Source organism: Amphiura filiformis, chromosome 3 (assembly GCF_039555335.1).
Source record: "Amphiura filiformis chromosome 3, Afil_fr2py, whole genome shotgun sequence".
Lineage (NCBI taxonomy): Eukaryota > Metazoa > Echinodermata > Ophiuroidea > Amphilepidida > Amphiuridae > Amphiura > Amphiura filiformis.
The window spans coordinates 76724727-76746291 of NC_092630.1; the positions used below are offsets into that span (position 1 = coordinate 76724727).

General features: G+C 38.3%; 1 protein-coding gene across 1 annotated transcript; it reads left to right on the top strand.

Moving 5' to 3' along the window:
* The first annotated feature begins 10881 nt into the window (after positions 1-10881).
* LOC140149164 (uncharacterized) lies at positions 10882-20649 on the top strand. Its single transcript, XM_072171359.1, has 4 exons — positions 10882-11114; positions 13608-13689; positions 16302-16490; positions 18943-20649. The coding sequence occupies exons 2-4, from the start codon at positions 13614-13616 to the stop codon at positions 19929-19931; spliced, it is 1254 nt and encodes a 417-aa protein (XP_072027460.1). The 5' UTR covers positions 10882-11114; positions 13608-13613; the 3' UTR covers positions 19932-20649.
* The last annotated feature ends 916 nt before the right edge of the window (positions 20650-21565 follow it).

Below are 21565 nucleotides of genomic sequence, written 5' to 3' on the forward strand. Positions count from 1 at the left end.
TAAATATGTATAAATAGACGGATAGATGATCACCTATATGGAGATGGAAAGACCCAAACACTATACAGAGATTGATTGGAAAACAAGAAAACCAAGAAGAGGCGGAATGGAGTTAAAGAGCACGAACAGAACATGCAGAAAGAACGTCATCTCATCTTAAATATATACTACTTGTATGCTGCACACATGTAGAATTAATGTTAATGTGACTGGTGTGACCGCCAGCCACATGAGCTCACAGTGTACTTCTTGCGCCGGGCATGGGCCAGTGCATCTGAGTCAAATGAATAGAGAGGTCCTTACTATACAGAAATTTGGGATTTTATCAGATATTTAAAAGGAGTTTTAAAATATTCATAAAACATGGATATAATTATCCAGATGTGCATAATTAATGATAATAATTATATGATTAAGCTAATGGATAATCTGTTGGAATCGGACTGGGATCGACTTCGAGCCCGAGTCCTTTTTTGACCGAGCTGAGCTGAGCCTTTTAATGTTCAATTCCGAGCCAAGCCCGAGTCCAGCAAAAAATGGACTCGAGTCCGGACTTGAGTCCGAGTCCAGACTCGAAAGCTACATCACTGCTAAATATACTAAAGTATGTTGAAATTAGTATTGCACAGTCTGGGTGTCCATACATAGACATTTTACTTGCATCCCAAAATATACCACCTTTAGGCTAGATACACCATGACCACCAATATTTAATCTCTTTTTGTACTTGTAATTTGTTTATACTCATACCCATAATTGGACCCATACAAGTCCCAATTACCATACCCGTACCCATGGCCCGTACCCGTACCCATATTGGGATCCGTACCCGAGTCCCAATTTCCGTACCCGTACCCGTACTCGTACCCGTGGCTTCAGACCCGTACCCGTACCCGTACCCGTACTCATGCCCTATTTTGACTTTGGACCCGTACCCGTACTCATGGACTGGGACCCGTACCCGTACCCGTACCCATGACCTGGGAACCGTACCCGTACCCATCCCATGGCTTGAGACCCGTACCCGTACCCTTACTCATGGTCCGGGACCCGTACCCGTACCCGTACTCATGACGGGTCCCAATACTACAAGTCTGGTTGAGATGGGACTCAGCCATGCAGACTGATACATCATGGAAGAAGCTACTATTATATGGACACCAGAACTCCTGACTTTCCATATCAATGCCATCCAATGCCAATTTCAAGCTATTAATCAAGTATGAACATTCAATGTGACAATATGTGGAAGAAATATGAAAGTAGCGACTTTTGCACGCGAACCGATGAAGGGCAGATGAACAAAGAAAAAACACAACTTTCATTCTCAACGGCCACAGGACACCTCCGAATCTGTATCACCTGCTGATATACATGAAGTGGTCACCCTAAAGCCGAAAGGAGTGGTGAACACGGATAGAGGAGGAGTAAGAGGAGAAAGTCAAAACTCCTTAAACATGTTAAATGTAAGAAGTCATTGTATATTTCTACTCTCAACACAAGAACACTGAGCAGTATGCACCTTCAAGAGGAAATATGTGGTCTAGCCAAGTTGTACAACCAAGACATTGTTGGAATACAGGAACATCAAATTGTTCACCAAGACGAGGAAAACAGGATCTTTATCATGGATATCAACTCGTCTCATCCTCTGCTTGGAGAAATACTGGCGGAGTATTCATTGAGGGAGTCGGACTACTGTTAAGCCCAAAAGCTAAGAGAGCATTTCTATATCATACCTCTTTGTCACCTAGAATATTGTGCATGACCTTTGGTGGCAACCCAAAAACTAAATTAATTATTGTCACCTACTGTCCTACAAACGTCATGGGAAAGAGATGCAGAACAGCACTTCCAGTTACTAGACCAAGTTCCAGCACACAACTTTCTGATCGTTATGGGCAACTTCAATGCTCGTGTTGGCAAGGAATACTACAACTTTCCATATCATGAAACCAACAACAGGAATAACGAAATGCTTCACAACTTAGCCATGGAAAATGATCTTGTCATCAGGAATGTTTGTTTTAGGAAGAAAGAACCACGACTCTGGACGTGTAGCTTACCATCTGGATTTAAGGTACAGATTGATTACATTCTGGTACGCAGAAAGTGGAGAAATAGTGTTACCAACACCTGCGCCTATAACTCGTTTGCTAGCATAGGATCAGACCGCACAGTGACAGCCAAAATGCGCCTTAGTCTAAGAGCTAGTGGTAAAACTCCATCAAGGAAAATTAAGTATGACTGGAGACAACTAGTACATGATGATGAGCTTCAGGAGCGCTACACTGTTAAGGTGCGGAACCAATTCAGCGCACTACGGGAGAACTGTGGTGATAATGCTACAGCAGTGAATGAATGCTTTATCCAGGCCAACAAGGATATTGCGGAGGAGATGATTCCAAAAGCTAAGAAGCGTCCTAAGGAAGCAATCTGGCATGATCCCAGGATTGAAGAAGCGAGGAGAGAACTACAGCAAGCACAAGTTGTGAACAACCAAGAATGCTCAAGCAAGTCAAGGTCAGAGCTACAGTATAAGAAGACAATGAACAAATCCTTGCAAGAAAGATAAAAGAGGTGGACAACAGCCAGCACACGGCAGCCTGGGACCAATGAAGTCAGTGCGCGTAAAACTGCTAAAACAAGGTCAAATAAAAGGGAACGCACAAGATGAAAGACTGATACTTGGTTCCAGCAACTAATTGGAGACCCACCAGATGTAACCGATGAGTATGAAGCCATAGATCAAGTATACCAGTTTAACATGCGAACTGATGCTTTTGATCAGGTTGAATATGACACTGCCAAAAAGACATTTCAGAAGGGAAAAGCACCGGCGAAGATGGGATTCCACCTGAAGTCCTGAAACGTTGCAAGTCCTCAACTTCTGTAATGAGGCATTGATCAATGGAAAGAAACCTGACCAGTGGTCACTTCTCAACCTCATACCAATCCCCAAAAGTGGAGATTTAAGAGAAGAGAAGGGAAGAACTACATGGGAATACATGTATGTTTGTCATCTATCGTAGCAAAAACATTCAACAGACTGCTACTCAATAGGATTCGCCCTTACCTTGACCCGGTTCTGAGATTCAATCAGAATGTTTTCGACCTAGGAGATCTACGGTGTCACAGATACTTGCTCTAAGGAGGATAATTGAGGAAGTCAAGAACAACAATCTGAATGCTACATAATATTCATCGATTTCAAGAAGGCATTTGATACCATCCACCGTGGGAAAATGCTTGACTTAATGAGAGCATATGGAGTCCCTGAGAGGCTAGTGACTGCCATAGGAAGCACGGTGGCCGAGCGGAACGGGCTAGGACTCATAATCGGAAGGTTGCGGGTTCGAGCCCCGGCGACGCCATCGTGTTGTGCCCTTGAGTAAGGCACTTTATCTCGATTTACTCCTCTCCACCCAGGTGTGAAATGGGGAGCTGTTATGAATACTGTCCATTGAGCGCCGCCCAAAGGTACGAGCATGCCTTGGGCATTGTATGGCAGCTGACATAATTATTCTAATGACGGCGGAATAAATGTAAAGCGCTTTGGTACATGTTCACATGTGAATGGCGCTGTATAAATACCAACATTTATTTATTTTTTTATTTATAGGATGCATGTACCAACATACTATAGCCCATGTCATATCACCTGATGGTGTCACCAAGGATTTTGAAATCCAAGCTGGAGTTCTGCAGGGAGACACTCTGGCACCATTCTCTTTATCGTAGTCCTTGATTATGTTCTAAGGATGGCTATGGAAGGCAATGAAGAGCGACTTGGTTTCACTCTTGAGCCCCGAAAAAGTAGACGAATAGGCCCGCGCACAATCACAAACTAGGATTTTTCAGATGATATTCCTCTTCTAGCCGACAACCTCAAGACGCATGCAGAAGAACTGTTACACCTTGTTGAAGCTGCTGCACAGAAAGTATGACTAGGAATGAATGCCAAGAAGACCAAGGCAATGCTGTATAAGGAACTCCGTCCTCAATAAAAACAATGGACGAAAGTGATTTGGAAGTAGTGCACGACTTCAAATACTTAGGTTCATGGACTGCCAGTAGTGAGAAGGACTTTCCATAGTAAGATCTGGAAAAGTAATCTGCCAAGACACCTAAATATCGAGTTATACCAAAACTGTAGAATCTGTACTAACGTACGGTGCTGAAACGTGGACATTGGTGGACAATAACATCAAAAAAAAACCACCACCAATAAAGCACTGTATGGGAAACTGTTGCCAATCTCTGAAAGGCTCAGGATTATAAGGTTAAAGTTTGCACGGTGCAAGGAGCGAGGAGAAAGCAGCTTCAATTGTTCTTATGTGGTAGCCCAAACACGGAAAGCGAGCAAGAGGCCCTCCTAAGAAGGATTACATCAAGATGTTGGCCGATGATACGGGATTAACAGGACCAGACATCAAAAATTGTATGCTGGAAAGAGCAGTTTGGAGAGTCATTATGAGAGTCCGACTACAAGAGTCGTCCTAGCATGTAAGCGAGTATAGAGATCAGATGCATCGACACAAAAGTGATGTGCGTATAAAGGATGATAAATAAAATAAAAGTAAATAAATTTCGGATTTATATAGCGCCTTTTTCCAGCTAGATCTTGAAGGATTCAAAGCGCTGTAATTTCGCTGCCATGGTGAATCATCACAATAAGATCGCATCATCTAGGCCAGTTGCAGCCGAACCTCAGGCGCAAACCTATCCGCACTTAGATTGTAACATCCACCAATTATCTGTGCAGCTCCCCAAATTCCATTGGGTGAAGGAAGATTTGTGATAACCAAACAACTAACCCGGGACCTCAGTGGTGCAAAGCGTGGGAACTACCGCTGCGCTAACTCGCCCTCCCACCTTCTGCAGATAACATGAAATGTAAAATCGAACAGTGCTTTTATTGTTGTATGTGTCCCAGTTGGGTGTTGGGTATAAACTGGTTTAAGCAATACAAAGATCTCGGTTTATGTGGTGTTTTTATGAGTCCATTAATTTTGTATTTTAAACAAATGATAACGGATCTATACGCATAAGATTTTAAGGATTTTGTTTCTTGTCCAACGTAATTGCATTGAATAACGTTAACAACGAATGTCAAATGCAAACCTCCAAACATTAAACTATTACAATCATGGGTTTAGGAATTAGGAGCAATTCTAGAAACGTCAAAAAATGGCAAAACAAAATGGCATCTTCCATGTGTTTAACATGTCGTAAGACTAAAATGGGTTTCCATTAATTTTGTATTTCAAACTTGCGTTAATTTCTGCTGTACATACACCTACTTTACTGGCATCCAGTACAAACAAAACCAAATAAGTTGTGTTTTTATTTCTAAGCATGTGGGCCTACTTTTAAGCAAAACAGTTGCGAAGTAAATCTAGAAAGACAGAAATGGAATTGATATGTTGAATGTAAATGTAAATTACAATTTACAAACCGGCCTTTGGAAGGCCGGCTTGTATTGTTCTTGCCCGATTTCTTTCTTTATATCAGATGGCATGAAATGCCACACTGATATATTGTTAATAAGGCGAATCTTCTGATTTTGATTCTTTCCCCAGCAAACACAAAAACGTTTTAAAAACGTTTTAAATAAGTTATATTTTAATGTTATAAAAACGTTTTATACCCTTAATATACCCTTTTCCCCGGGACCATTTTATATAACCCGACATTTAACATGTTTAAACGTTTTCTGACAACCTTTAATAACCTTTTGCGAATGATGTGTCGTCAAACCATCTTCCAGACGCTTGCATCAATCTCAACCAAACTCGGCCACAAGAAGCACTGACCAGGGCTTCTTAGGGGTGAAATGTCATGTAGGGGTTATTAGAAGTCATTATGTGAAAATCTTTAATATGCTACTAATGCCAGGCGCTTGACCCAATTTCAACCATTATTATGTTTCGATGGATCCAAGTTGTGATAATATTGGATCCAAAACATAATAATGATAAAATTGGATGCTTTACGCCCAATATTTATTGGTCTCGCTATGAGTTGTAAAATATTGGACTCGACTACGTCTCGTCCAATATTTTAAAACTCATAGCTCGACCAATAAATATGGGCTCAACCGATCCAATTTTATATCAAAGGTGGCCATAAGAACCGCTAACCCAAACTTTATATAAGTATATAAGTTGTACACAGATAGGGGTCGAAGGTCAAATAGGGGTTATTAGTGGTAATTTTGTGAAAATCTTGAAAATGCTACTCCTCTTTTAAATTGCCTGCTATGACCACCATACTTTGTCAGAAGAACCACTGGCCCAAGCTTAACATAAACTGTACCTCAGCTTGGGGTCAACTCGAGGTCAAAGGTCAAACAAAGGTCACATGGAAACTTTGCCAGATTGGGCTTAAACTTGGTGCAAAGCATCCTTGATATGAGGGGAACATGAAGGTGAACCTGAGGTTACCGGAGGTCAAAGGTCAAATAAGGTCATTTATTACAATGAAAAGGTCAACCTCAGGTCACCCAAGGTCAAATGAGGTAGAATGTTAAACTGGGCTTAAACTTGGTGCAAAGAATCCTTGATATGAGGTGATCATTAAAATGTCAACCTGATGTCACCTGTGTGTCAAATGTCAAATTAGGTCAAATATATAATTGGACCCTATAATGAAAGACAAAGATAAAGACAATTTATCGCGTCTGACGTCACCTGTCAATCAAACTCGAGCACGGTTTGTTTACAAGTGTCGTGATGATGACTTGCTGAACGCAGATTTATAACCGGGTGCCTTATTGTTAATTTTGCACCTTTCGACATGCAAACCATCTCAAAAGTTAAGTCTTTATAGTAGGAAATTTTCTGTGGTGAAGGTACCATGTCGACAATGCCTAGAAAAGCTGCTTTTTGCCTTGTAAAAGTACGGAATTTTTCGCCATTTACTGCTATTCCTTTTCTCCGATCAGCACCAGATAGATCGGTCTTCCTTTTACGCGCTGATTAACCTGTGTAAACCAATCGAGGATTGTAATTGACAGTGACATCAGACGCGATAAATTGTTTTTATCTCTGTCTTTAATTATAATGGGTTTAACTTAGTGCAAATCATCCTTGATATAAGGGGAACATGAACAAGTTACCCTGGTGTTATCCGAGGTCAAAGGTCAAATGAGGTCACATGTTACAATTTGCCCGATTAGACTTAAACTTGGTGCAGCGCATCCTTGATATGAGAGGAACATGAAAAAATCAGATGAGATTAAAGATCAAATGAGGTCAGCAGTCACCGCCTGATATTCGTAGCTCTTGAGCCCCAGTAGCTCTAATTCTTTCTTTCTTCTGTCAACCTGCTTCTTCTCCCACAAGCAACACGGTTATACTGTTGAAACTGCAAGAATCACAGTTGTTACGCTGTTATAAGGTTATAAGGTATAGTGAAAACACTTGCACATAGGCATTGTTATTAGTCAATGTCTGTTAGGTGTTAATAAATTTGCGGTCAAAGGTCATTAAGGGGTCACTTCCGGTCCAAGACAAAAATCTTCAAAATGTTTCTTCTGCCACGTAAACAATATAGCAGAGTGACGCCACTTGCTCACATGCTTTGACATTAGCCAGTGTGTATAGGGTGTTCACAGATTTGATTTGAGGTCAAATGTCATTTAGAGGTCATTTCCTGTCTGAAACCAAATGCTGTCAACACTAGCCAGGAAAAACATAGCTGTATGTGGTATTTTGGCCGGCCGGCTTGTTCATGTTGTGTGCAACACTAGTTTCCTCTTGAATTCACTCTGTGATATTTATTATGAATAGATGAATGATGATCCTTATTATTTTATATAATAATACGCAACGTGTAGGCCCTATCTGTCCATATGTCCATCTGTCTGTTCGTCTATTTTCTTGGAGACAAGGGGTCGCACCCCGGGGGTCGCACATTCTTCACTGTTGATGGGTGGGTGGATCTTGACCCGAGACAGAACAAGTTTGAATTGGTTAGTGGCCGGGATTAGTGGGTTAAGGTTACCCGAGGTCATCCAGGGGTCATCTGATGTCAATTTAGTAAAAACTGTATGGGCATGAAACTTGATGGGTAAAGTGCCAACATTTTGAAAGGTCGTTTCGGGGTCACTATAGGGGTCATCTGAGGTTAAATTAGCAAAAACTGTCGTATGTGCATGAAACTTGGTGGGTACAGTCACCATCAGCATGATCGCGACAGTCGAGAACCGCCAACTACGCGCGACCACCTAGTAATTATATATTAATTCTTATTTTATTATAGGTCCTATTTTATTATTATATACTATTACCATATTATTATTATTATTATTATTATTATTATTATTATTATTATTATTATTATTATTATTGTTGTTGTTGTTGTTGTTGTTGTTGTTGTTGTTGTTGTTGTTGTTAGTAGTTAGTATTAGTAGTAGTTTAGTATTGTTGTTGTTGTTGTTGTTGTTGTTGTTGTTGTTGAGTTTAACGTGTATAGTCGCTTAATTTAGAGCGGTCAATTAACACTAGGTAATTCGATATGTATTTGCATGTAGACTTCCTTTGTCACAACTATTCCAGTTCACTCTCATAGTTGAATATAGTGCACAAAATACACAGCAGCACTTTTAAACTTTTCCGTTTTCCATGTTTTCAGGAGTCAAAGGTGTACTTCAACTTTCGCCCTCATCATACTATAAGCCAGAGCTCACTTCCTTATTACCTCTGATCAGAAATAAAAACAAATCGATGCAACATTATGTTAATTGGAAGCTGTTTTTATCATATTTTATTTCGTAATTAAAGTTGTATTTATACCGCTTCCTACACACTTGATTTCCTGCTTAAAATGCTTTAATGGCGACAGCTGAGTTTATGTTTGTTTGTTGTTTTTGGGTTGCTTTTCTTTTTAGGTCTTTTAGGGGGGATGAAACAATGTATATCTTCAATACGAAAGGTCAAAATGTTCCAATGATGGTCGACCTTTCAATTCAATTCAATTTTTTTTCCATCTCATATAATAAAATATATCATATAACAAGATATTATATATTATAAATAAATAAAATTTGGCAAATACAAGATATTATAAATATCTTAAGTTTAGCAAATGCATATTAAATACATAAGATGTGGATACCATCAAGAACGCTAGGCGTGTGGCTGATGGCACCCAAAGTTACAACAAATATTATAACACTAGATAAAAATTCCCTTTAAAAGGAAAGCCAGCCTCAATGTAGAAGAGGTCTTGTAATTAGTTTTGGTCAATGTGAAAGGCATTTTAGGATCACGCTTACATCTACATGACAGTCCACCAAACCATCAACGATGAGAACATGCACACTGAAACAGCAGAAAACATTAATTCCCCAACTCTTTTAATTCATTACATGTACTCCAAATTGTTCTGGTCTGTTTGTTTTGTTGTTGTTGTTGTTGTTGTTGTTGTCGTTTTTTTTTTTTGTCTTTTCAGCTTTTTACCCACGATATCTCAATTTCCAATTTTGTAATACCAGAACTTACGAACTCAATATCTTCGCTTAGGAATGTCCGATTTCACTGCTTTCGATATATACACTGCCGGTTTGAGTTAACTTACATGTACATTTTATTTTAAAATAACTTAATTAATTCGCAATGTATAGTTTAAGCCTAGATAACTACTTTCACATCAATATGGTCCATATGATCACAGATTGTTGAGAATCTGTGATATGATCCGGGGATATGATGAAGATTTTGATTCTATAGATCTGTTATCAACATGATATCACGCTGTTCAGTGGTCAAGGAGTAAGGACCCCCGGTCAAGGACACTGATATGACATCATAGGTGATGTCAGATTTTCTTCTGCTGACCATATGATGCTATATATATTAACTATTATTGTTACATTTAGGCCTTTAAACTTTTAAAGTCATAATTAATTAGTTCAAACATAACTTTGGTAATACTCACTCGTTTTCGTTCGTTGAAACGGCAAAACATACTTACTTTTCCTAACAAATCGAATTAAAATATTTAAAAAAAAATTTAACACAAAAAAAAGTAAAAAAAAAAAATCATTCCAATACCACTAAAATATAATCTCTTGAGTAAACTGACCCCAAACCTGAAACAGGTACCAGCCCCGAATGGGCTGGCGAAAAAGAAACATAGCTCCCAGCTACATACACAAGTCATATCATTTTTTTTTCGCTCTGCGTGCACACATTGTCCCAAATAAAGCCCATTTCACCCCGATCATGGGTCACAACTGTGTAAATGCAAACTTTTTGCGCGCTACACGAGCACATTGTCCCGATAAAGCATTTTTGTAAGCTCGAATACGTTACAATCGCTCTAAAAAAAGGAGTCGGCCTGTCCCACTGTCTGATATTACATGGTAAAAATAAAGCCACCAGGATTTTTATTTGTCTTTTCCCCAGAATTTTTTACACCCCCCCCCCACCCACACCCACAAATAAGACGGGTAAGTCAAAGCAAATAAGTAATTATTAGGTTCGATTAGGCCTACGTGCATGACACTATTACTGTAGGCCTATAGTATGCTAAACATGTAAAACTTGGTAAAACAGAAACAATAATGCTAGAAAACATGTGGTTTTATCAGAACACACTTTCCGCCAAAGCCCGGCCTAGACCTCACTTAAGGGTACGTTGGCTTTCAATATTCCATTTCTAATTGTGGGCTACATCATTACAACTTCCTACTTCAAATATTAATGTTTTGTTTGATTTTGCCGCCAACAGCCAGCCAGATTAAGTAAATTTCCAGCATCTTTCATTAATCAGTGCCTAATTAAATAGCCCTGAATATGCAATTCACACCTAATTAGAAATTTAGGATGAACATTGTGTCCTTAATTGGTTGGTATAAAGGATGATATAACCACATTGTGTAATGACAGACAAAGGGTGAGAACAAATTGTTGAGTCCGGTCAAAGTCGGTCATTAAACTAAATCGGACAAACTACCGGCTGCAGTGCTACGGGTTGGACGCAAGGACAAATCTGCCTTCATCTGGCATTGATGGTGACTTGGCCCGTTTGTGCGAGATTAGAGGTTCAGAGAGCAAAGTGTGATCCCACTAATCGTCCTTCAAGACCTAAACGATTCCACTTATCAGGTAGGTAAACAATAATTATTGTTATTTTCATATTTTTTACATTGGTTTATTTCACTTCTCGGTACATGCACGACACCGGGTAAATTAAATTGTCCTTGCTATTTGCCCGGGCTATTTGTTTGTTTGTAGGGGGTATGGGTTTGTTTGTTTGTTTTTCAATCATATTCACATCGTCTGTGATGATAAAGTAATCGTTGACTAAATCGTTTTTAATTCAATCTCATTCACATCTGAATCGATGTGATGATTTCATCTATGGGTCTATGTTTTTTTTAACAGGCATGTATATTCTAATGAAGCAACCACGTGGGATTAACTTATAAAGTCTTTGTTATTATTCCATAATGTCTGCATCATCAAATTGTTAAAAATACTTTTTATCGGTCATCCTAAAGCAAAATAAACATAGCGGCTACTTGTGGTTGAAGTACAGCAACAATCTTTGTGCATTTTGTTGGTGTCAGCAGAAAGTAAAACTTATCGCAAAGATTAAATTAAAAGTAATTTTGTTCTCTGACCCAAAAGTCAAAATAGCTCAAAATTGGCTCAATACTCAAAACCTATCCTTCCGTTTTACCCTTCCTGTTTGCGTAACATGTGCAACCAAGTACCTCCTAAAGGAGATAAGTGATTTTGTTCACATGACTCTACTTTATTCACTCCACGTACGTGGGTTATAAATCGAGCATCAAAATCAAATAGTTCAGAATCCATGAATGACGAATGATGGAGAAGATGATAATAATAATGATGATAGCGATGATGCTGTTAAGGTGGTACTATACTGTTTTTACATCCCTTGATAAAATTAATAATAATAACACACTGGTAACAAAAGTTTCAAGTCAAGCAGTCAAGTTAGCTCAATCGTTAAAGCGTTCGACTATGGTGCGAGAGGTTGCGGGTTCGAACCCTGACGGTGCCTATAATATGCTCTCGTGGAAAATTGAGTTAGCTTGAAATTCCCCTGGACAAGGAACTTACTGCTAATTGTCTCGTTGTAACCCGTACGAAACTCGGGGAGCTGATCTTGGTTGGGATGGTTATTTGTGGAATGTCTAGGGTGTGCGCTCTTGCAGCAGCAAAGTCCCTGATTTGTTGTTAAATGTTTATGGAATGATGTGGGGCCGTAGTGGTCAGCGACAACCTGTAAAGTGTGCTGAGGCTTGTGGATCAACGTCTAGGCGTTGTGCCTGTGCGTAGCGCACTATAAATCACTGCGCTTTTCTTTTCTTTTTTTACCCCTTAATCATGCTAATTCTGTGTTTTTGGTTGCAATGACCGACACGAATTCTTCACCAGCTTTGTTAACGTTGGTGTAGCCTATCATTGCACTCCGGATGGGGAGGTGGTCTTCCTGGTTGAATCCGTGTCACGGTTTGGTATAGGCCTATCGATGGGTGGGTTTTCAGTGGAGGGCAAGCTGTGAGCTGTTAAAACAAGGGTCTTTCTTAATGGCCCCGGTTCTTGGCTTTCCGGTTGAAAATCGCATAAAAACAGAATAGGCCTATGCCTGGACACCTCGAATAAGCCGTAAAGTCCCCCTCTGGTAATTTTTACTTTTTATTTTGCAAACAGAAAAATGTTTCAGGATTAAACAAATGAACTTCATATGACAATCAGAAGCGATTTGGCAATGTTATTTATTTGTCATGAATCAAAACCGAAACCGATGAAAACCGCTTGTTCAAAGTTGGGAAAGCAAAATGACCATTTTGAAATGAAAATCAGCATATATTTCCATAGTAACCAGTATGTTCCTTAAATCCTAATTGATTCAAATTTTACACAGACACGTTATGAGTATTATTACAATAATACAACAAGATTGAGACTGATATTTTATTGTTTTGCACATTTAATGAGCTCTGTTGTATGTTTGTTTTATCTATTTTGGAATTTTTTCATCAGATGGGCCTAGAAAATGTTGATTATTTCATATTTCCACTTTTTCTTTAAAATAAAACTTGTATGTTTTAGAAGAAAGCTTAAACATTTCAAATCTGCAAAACCCCATCTTAAGTTCCCAAAATACGAGATTTTTAGTATATTTTCACCTGTAGCTCTAAATGAAGTTTGCCGAGTTTACGTCATTCGGTAAATATATTATCTGGTGGACAAATATTGAAATTGGGTATCGCAGCAAATGGACTCATAAAAATTAAACGGTAGTTGCAATTCACTTCAATTTTTTACTGAAGGTGACTATTGACTGTGGCATTTATAGAAACTTAAAATATAGGGAAAGTTCAACTTGGTTCTTACATACATATCGATTCTTTGTTCTGTTGCACATTTCATTTTTTGACTCACCCTGTATATATTAAGTTGATCATGTTGATTCCAATTTCACAGCAGAGCTAATTTTAATGATGTATATTCATTAATTTAGATTTTACATTTTATTTCAATCCCCAGCATCACTCATAAATTAAATACATATTTGTTTTTTGATTTTTACGAGTAACTTATTTATTATAATTATTTTTTCAGCTTAAAATGGCACGGCACTTAATACACCTACTTGCGGTAATTGCGAGTTTTTCACTTGTAGCAGCTCAAGGTGACGCCGAAGGTATGAATCTCACATTTATTCTCTTTTGTGTTTTTTTATTCAATTCCAATTCAATTCTTGATCAATTAAAATAATTTCAATGCCAATTCCAATTCTATGCATTGAAATGCAAAAATGACCAATACCAATTTAAATTCAATTCCGATTCCAATGCATCGAAACATAGACCATAATTATAACAAAGATGGTAATGACACTAATTTTCTTCATTGCATGTCAAAGAATGGCACGTTTATCAATTTGTGATCCAGCCACTTACACGATTTTACATCAGGACTGTCATTTTCTGTTATGTAGTTTGAATTATAGCGTCATACTATGCAGTCCTCGTTTCCTTTTGTGGTTTAGCCCAATGTGTAAATTGTTGATTCTCTTAATAGACTCTTAATTAACACCAAGTAAATGTGTTTAATTACCTATTACACACGAATTCTAAATGTTTTCGCCAAGTTCAAAATCATCTACACTTGTCTCAGGAAGCCCGTGACACTTGTATGTACATAGGCCCTACACTTATCAGGAAAAAGTGTGTGAAAATACAGGGGTATTTCAAGGGAAAATACTCAATTCGATAAGTTCTTCTTTTAATGGTAAATATTGTGGTAGTTCTAGAAATAAGCAAATAAAAGTGGGCCATCTGGGCCCATTGATTTATACGTTTGTGGGCCCTCACAATTTTTTTGCAGATCCGAATAAAAGTTTTTAAATGGTTGTGAAATTATCGGAGATAATGGTAAGATTTCAACGATATGTTGGTAGCGGCCCAGAGGATGATTTAAGGAAGCCCCATCATGCACTGCAAACGTGTTATCACTAGAGTTTCAACTGCCACTTTACTTTTCAAATCCCATTGAATTCTGTGCAAAAGATGTTGTTTAAGAATTGTGCGTGTGTCATTATTACTTGGTCGATTTCAGAACAAAAGTGATGTATGCATAAATGATAATTCACACCTTCTGTAGGTAACATAAAATGTGAAATCGACTAGCATTTTGAATGCGTTTTTATTGTAAATATATCAGTCCAAATTCAAATTTAACCATGCCCGTCAATGTAATGTGCGAGCAGTGTTGTCATGTTCACTCACACAGTTGCATTCCTTTTTTTTTTATAAACAATACGTTTCCATGCATGAAACCATTTAAAATCTATGACGAAACACATCACATCTCCAGTGACTGCCCTGCCCAGAGAAAATGGATAGCTGAGCTGTTGAATCAGAACCGGAATGATGAGTTTTCCATGGTCAGGTCAGAGAGATTAGGGAATGATAAATTAAACTGGTCTACTACAGTAGACTATGCTAACCGCAAGTCAACACAGTGGCGTGGTGGGAAGTGCTTAAATCATCCTCTGGTAGCGGCCGGTCCAATATCATTGATAGAAATATCACATAATACCATGATACGCGTTGCTGGGTGTCAGAGAGATAGCGTTTTAGCAGGCCCGTGTGATTTTTGTGGGCCAGGTATTCCCATACAAAAGGCATACGGGGATGTGCCGCGCCAAGGGTTGCTCTCTTGCAAAAAAGCCTTAGACATGGGTCCCTATTTTTGCTAAAAAACCTTAATAGACATGGGTCCGTTTTTGACATAAACCCCTTTTCCACGAGCATGACGAGTAAATCTCGATTTTTCGTGGAAATGGCCCAGCAAAAACACAACAACGTTTTAAAAAAGTTATATTTTGGCTTTTGGTTTAGGTAAAAACGTTTTTAAATAAGTTATATTTTGGCTTTTGGTTTAGGTAAAAACGTTTTAATAACATTAAAATGTCGGGTTATATAAAGATCATGATAACGTTTTTAAAACGTTTATTGACAATATTTTGGGCAAATATTTTTCGCAAAATATTTTTTCAACCCCAAAATAACATTCTGTTTAGAATGTATTTTATCAATTTTTCAAGAATGTTTTTGGAATGTTATTAAAACGTTTTTATACCCTTTATATAACCCTACATTTAAACGTTTTCTGTAAAACATTTTTGTTTACTGAGCAGTAGATTATCAAAAAATGTTTTTTAAGGTTATGAATACGTTTTATACTCTTAATATACCCTTTATATAACCCGACATTTAAACGTTTGCTGACAACCTTTTATAACCTTTTGCGAATGATGTCGAAAACGTTTTGTGTTTGCTGGGGGGTCTATGGGTCCGCCTTTATTTGATCGCATGTCTTTCCGAAGGCAAATGCTTAACATGAGGGATGTGTCTGTTAGTGACGAATGAAGATGGTCTCAAGTTAGGATTTATTTTTAAAAATAGCTCTTTGAGAGGAAAGTTGGAAAACTATGGGGTGGGGGCTAGAAATAAACAAGAATAGGATAGGAAATCATATGGACTGCACATGATGCAAACGTCAATATTGAGTGTCATGCTAAAGTAATTGTGTTCAGGTTGCATCAAAATTCATTACAACATGTGTGTTTGTGAAAGATATAATAAAAGGTAAACCGTTATCATGGTTGTTGTGTCCTAAACCATTAATGACCACACTAAAATGACCCCCCCCCCCAAAAAAAGGGGCGCATACCCCTCATAGTCTCCTCACCCAATCATTACAACATGCAGTTGCCTTTTATCATTTTGCTTCTTACTTTACTTTCAGGTAAACAGCTAACCGGAGAGGAAAGTTTCTGTGCCAAACTGGAAGCTGAATGTCCCGAGTATTTGGTGAAAGGAGTTGTATGCGCAAGTACAGCCGTTGACTACCCAAGCGAATGTGAATTTTGGCGGGAAAATTGCAGAAGGAAAAGCATACAGAGGATGACCCTTGTCGCTCGTTCGAAATGTACAGGTATGCAATAATGTTTGAACAATGACCCCATTTAGTCGAGTAGATGCCTTTTGTTCTTCTTCCTTTAGTGTAAAGTTGCGTATGACTAACATTTTCCTGTTTAAAGTTGATGCCTAACATGCTGAGAGGTAAATGCCCAGTGGGCACTCTTGAGCAATAAAAGAAATAATGAGGTCAAAGGTTATACAGGTGTCAAAACCCAAAATTGCTCTGATCTGGTTAAAGGTTATGCCAAAATATTCCTCAGGGCACAAGGATTCAGAAAATATATAGTTTGACCTACCTACGACAAATCAGTCTGGAGTTATTAGCGAAAAGGTCAAAGGTTGAAATTTGGGCTATAGGTGTCAGACACATAAAATTTATCCTATTTTGATCAAAATGGTCTCAAAATGTTTGTCTGGTTATAATAAAAGGCTATAGAAAAAGAATTGTTTTCACTATGTACGACATTTCGTTACCTAGGTAACGTGGGAAAATATGTCAGCCTCAACTGTATTCAATGGGCAGTAACTTTAAAGCGGACTAAACTCCGGAGTTTTGATCATTTTGGTTAGGTCATCCAAGTCACCTGAAAAGGCAAATTATTGGGTAGAGTACAGTTTTAAAGAGATTAATGGGGTCAGGTCTTTTCTGAATTATTATAACAGTACAAACATTTTAAGACCATTTTCATCAAAATTAGGAACCTTTCTGTGTTTGACTCAAATTCCGAACCTTTGACCTTTTCGCCAATAACTCCAGACTGATTCGTCGTATGTAGGTCAAACTATATGTTTTCGGAATCCTTGTAATATGAAGAATATTTTGCATTAATTGGTTTTAACAAAATCGGAACAATTTCGAGTTTTGACCCCTGTGTAAACTTTGACCCTGAATTTCTCGGAATGCTCAAGGGTGCCCACTGGGCATCCCTTATATTCTTACTCAACAATATACCTCAGATATCTATATTAAAGCAAAACATGTCAGTCATACCCAACTTTACACTCATAAGCAAGTTCTACGCGACTAATTTATTTGTCAATGGGAAAGTAGTATTACTTCCGCATAGCCTCAACTCACCTTATAGTCACCCATTCCGCTTTAAAGGGATTTTTGTACGACTTTTGCTGGCCCTACAGGGCACAGTGTCAACACGCTATATTATAAATATTTTTTTTTTCATAAAGCTTCATGCTCCGTTGGTGATCAATATTCTATTGTTAACACAGATAAAGAAAGTTTACATATGCATTGTGATATACACGTGTGATCGAATTTTCTATTATACACGCACCTGGATCATAAATGTGTTCCTTTATATAGTTGTAATTCTCAAAATTAAATATATCACAATTTTAACTTTCGATTTAAAAATCTTAACGCCAAAAATGCAGTAAAAGTGTATCCAGAGCAAACAGTGATGGCCGCTAATTAGTGTATTTAATTTCAAGTTAGTGTATTTAAAACAAAACCTTGGTTTTACCTCAAAACAAATCGAATTTCCTTGTTATAGCAACACCATATGGGATACTAGAGCATGCGCAAATCGTAATAATGTGTAGAATAGAACTTGATGGTATCTCATATGATAGTCGTACTATACTTAGCCTGAGTCGCTCGGCCTATCTCGAACAAAATCGCCATGCGTAGCTATTGAAAAACAAGAGGATTCGCCGTACTATCACGGCAATTTTTGACACGAAGATATAGGGATGATGACGGTGTGCAGGGCTGTCCTACTTTGAATTCAATCCTATTACAATTTTGACCACCCAATTTTTAGCAGTCCACACCGAATGGCCCCCATTTTAGCTTTTTTTTTCTAAATTCAAGGTCCACACCGAATGATCCCCTATTTTTTTTGGGGAACACGTCGTACTCCGACTTTTCCTTAATAACATCATACTAATGCTATAGAGGACAGAATGAGTGGAAGTGAAGTCCTCCAAATTATACCATTGCAAGATAATACTAACAGTCAAGTGTGCAAGAAAGTGAGAACCACAAATCATTTTGTTCAAAAGCACATTACTGGCTGTCAAGCTCCATCCTGTGTGGCTCCACCCAAAAAATACTACTGTGTTAAACTATCTATAACAGCCTCATTTATTGGTCAAAACATGCAATCTGGGTCTCTATAGTATAGAAAATTGATTATACATTTTTTTTTAATCTAATTGGAATCTACAAGCATGGAACTTGTCCGTTATTCATAATTCTGGTTGGCTCTACACATTTGTATTATATCGCGAATTTCATTTCAAAAAATCAAATTCAAAAAATTTATTTGAAATCAGAAGGCTTCTTCGCATTCAGAATGCAATTCGATATGGCTGATGTTCTCTCATGTCCCACCAAAAATACTGTGCAAACGTTGCTATCCGTGCCCTAAATTGCGGTGCGAATAATCGTTATTTCAATAACTTTGTTCTTAATTTTGGTTGTTATATCTGATTTCATTTTACAGATACGTATTGTCCAGCAAATTGTCGTGGTGAAATCAGAGCGCCAGTATGTGCCAACTTCCTCAATGCCATGGGAATTCTCAGAGAAAAAGATTACAGAAATTATTGCAAATACCGAGAAGCTAAATGTAAGCAACGCAATGTTTTTGGTATCGACTTGAACCTTCTTTATTATGGTGAATGTGGTGCTCCAATTGGTACTCTTGCGCCTAGAGCTACTACCACGGTACAACCATCGCTTACTGAGACAACAACACAAATGCCGGACGACTTCGACGAAAACGCAACGTATATAGTAATGGAAACATTCGCAACAGAAATAGTAACAGGAACAATGGCTACTGAAGTCATAGAAGGAACAGTCCTGTCGACAGAAGAATTTGACGGGACACCATCTAATATAACTTCTGCTCCTGATGAAGAATTCGAAGGTACGTTAATACCAGAAGAGTTGGTAGCTACTACATTAGTGTACGAAGAGGAAGAAACTTTAGGGACGGACATAACAATGGAAGGAACAATGGCACCGGAAGATCAAACAGAAGAATTGGGGTTGACAACGATTGAATTAGATGTCACGGATCTTGCAGACGATGAAGCAACAACACCAGAAGAACTTACAGGAACGCCAACTCCAGAAGAACTTACAGGAACTCCATCTCTAGAAGAACTTACAGGAACGCCATCTCCAGACGAAATAATGGAAACGACAATCGTGTTGGAACCGGAAACGACTGGGGAAATGTTAAGTACATCATCACCTGAAGAAACTACATCACCTGAGGAGGAAATGATTGCAACTACAGCGGCAACATCATTGCATCAACAATGTTTGGACGAATATCAAATATGTATTGATGGAGTTTCGGCATCAAAAGTCCAAGATATTATACTTTCCTTTTTCGATTGTTTGGAAAACTTTCAGATCTGTGTAGGGGAAGACCCATTAAATGTAGAACCGAATGAGCAGCCCCCGTTGGGACCATCTTAATAGATATATGCCTCATTTTACTATACTTTAGTTTTGAACTCTCTTTTTCATCAATTCCACCTCTGAATAACACTTTTTTCTCCTATTTTAATATGGTTAGACGGAGAAGTCGGAAAGCTCCTCAATTATACTCTTCAACAATGTTACAGTTCTAGGGAGACTCGGTAGAATTCTCACGACTATTATTAATACTATAATAAGTATTTTGAAGAAAAACTTTCACTTCTCCGATTCAACGGAACATGATAAGTACATGTACTATGGACTGCAAACAGTACCTCCCAAATGTTTGATGACTGAAATTATCAAGTTTAAGAGATACGTGAAAATGAGGAGAAAATGATAAAGGAGACGTTGAAAGCCTTGCTACGCTTCTGCTACCTCATCCCTTCCTCTCCCCCTCTCTTATTTTCTCTCCGTCTACCTGTCTGTCTGTGCCTCTCTCCTCTTTACATCATTTATTATCACCTTTGCCTGGAGTCGAACTAAATTTTGTTATACAGTCTGTATTATATATGTATTGATAAATTATTAATCACATTATGAACTTATAATTTCAAAAGGGTACTAATGTTTGAGTAGACTACTTGGCGAAATAAAGCTGAGGTCTAACTCAAAACGTAAAACTTTTTTTTACGTATTTTCAGTGATAAGTGTTTGTCTTTGTTAATAAAATTCAGTTTACGTAAAAAAGAACATTATGTTTGCCCGTGTATAATCCAAGTCGTGAAATTGTGTTTGATTGTTGTCATTTATTTGGACATATAAACATGCAGGGGGGAGACCGGGGCAAAGTGGATCAAAATTATTGTTTTGTCCAGCCCAAACAGGATTACGAAGCAAGGCAAGGCAAAACCTAAGGTCTAGGCCTATAATCTTACCTTAGGACTGCAACTAACAATGACATTAATGAAGTTGATCAAAATGCAGCTTTATTAAATGGTGTGAACTTGAAAAGATCGTTCCGCTTTGCCTTGCCCCAGGTCCATTGGGCCGGGGTAGAGTGAAACGTGGGGGGGCATTACAGAAATACATCCCCTTCAGGTGTGTCTTCATTGTCAACACCACTTAGGGCCTACCTCTTGGTATCTCAGTATACTATGGCCCGATATATTTCTATTGCATAGTTCTGAGTGGGGTCTGTTTCCGGTGTTCCACTTTTCCCCATCCATGTTGGACTATTGTCCACTTTGCCCCGGTCCACTTTGCCCCGACCAGGTGAGTTTTGTACGCTAATGTATGCTATTCCTGTTACCGTGCATAGAATAGGCTTAAGCCCATCTATCATTAATATGGCTATCGAAGTAATTCAGCAAAAGTAAGTACTTTGGCAGATAATAATATTTTTATAAATTATCGATATGAGAAACAGACATTTTCTGTAAAAAAACACAAATGCCTGACTCACTCGATTGCCCCCATCACAAACAATGCTGGATCCATGCCGTGTTCTAAATACATGAGCTTGGAGACTGAGGGCAGCATATAAAGGAGTTAATGGGGATATTTTGCTTTGACCCGTGGTCCACTTTGCCCCGATCGTCGTTTTATCTTTTCTGTTTCGGGAGCTCTATTGTTCAGAAAAGAAAACACAAGGGATTAAGTCATTTAAGTGAGATGGTGTGTAAGTTGAC

Bases quoted from the DNA above. Each gene is read 5' to 3' on its own strand.
- LOC140149164 (XM_072171359.1), top strand. From the start codon at position 13,614: ATGGCACGGCACTTAATACACCTACTTGCGGTAATTGCGAGTTTTTCA. The intron at 13,690-16,301 runs GTATGAATCTCA...CTTTACTTTCAG, and splicing joins AGCTCAAGGTGACGCCGAAG to GTAAACAGCTAACCGGAGAG. The intron at 16,491-18,942 runs GTATGCAATAAT...TTCATTTTACAG, and splicing joins CGCTCGTTCGAAATGTACAG to ATACGTATTGTCCAGCAAAT.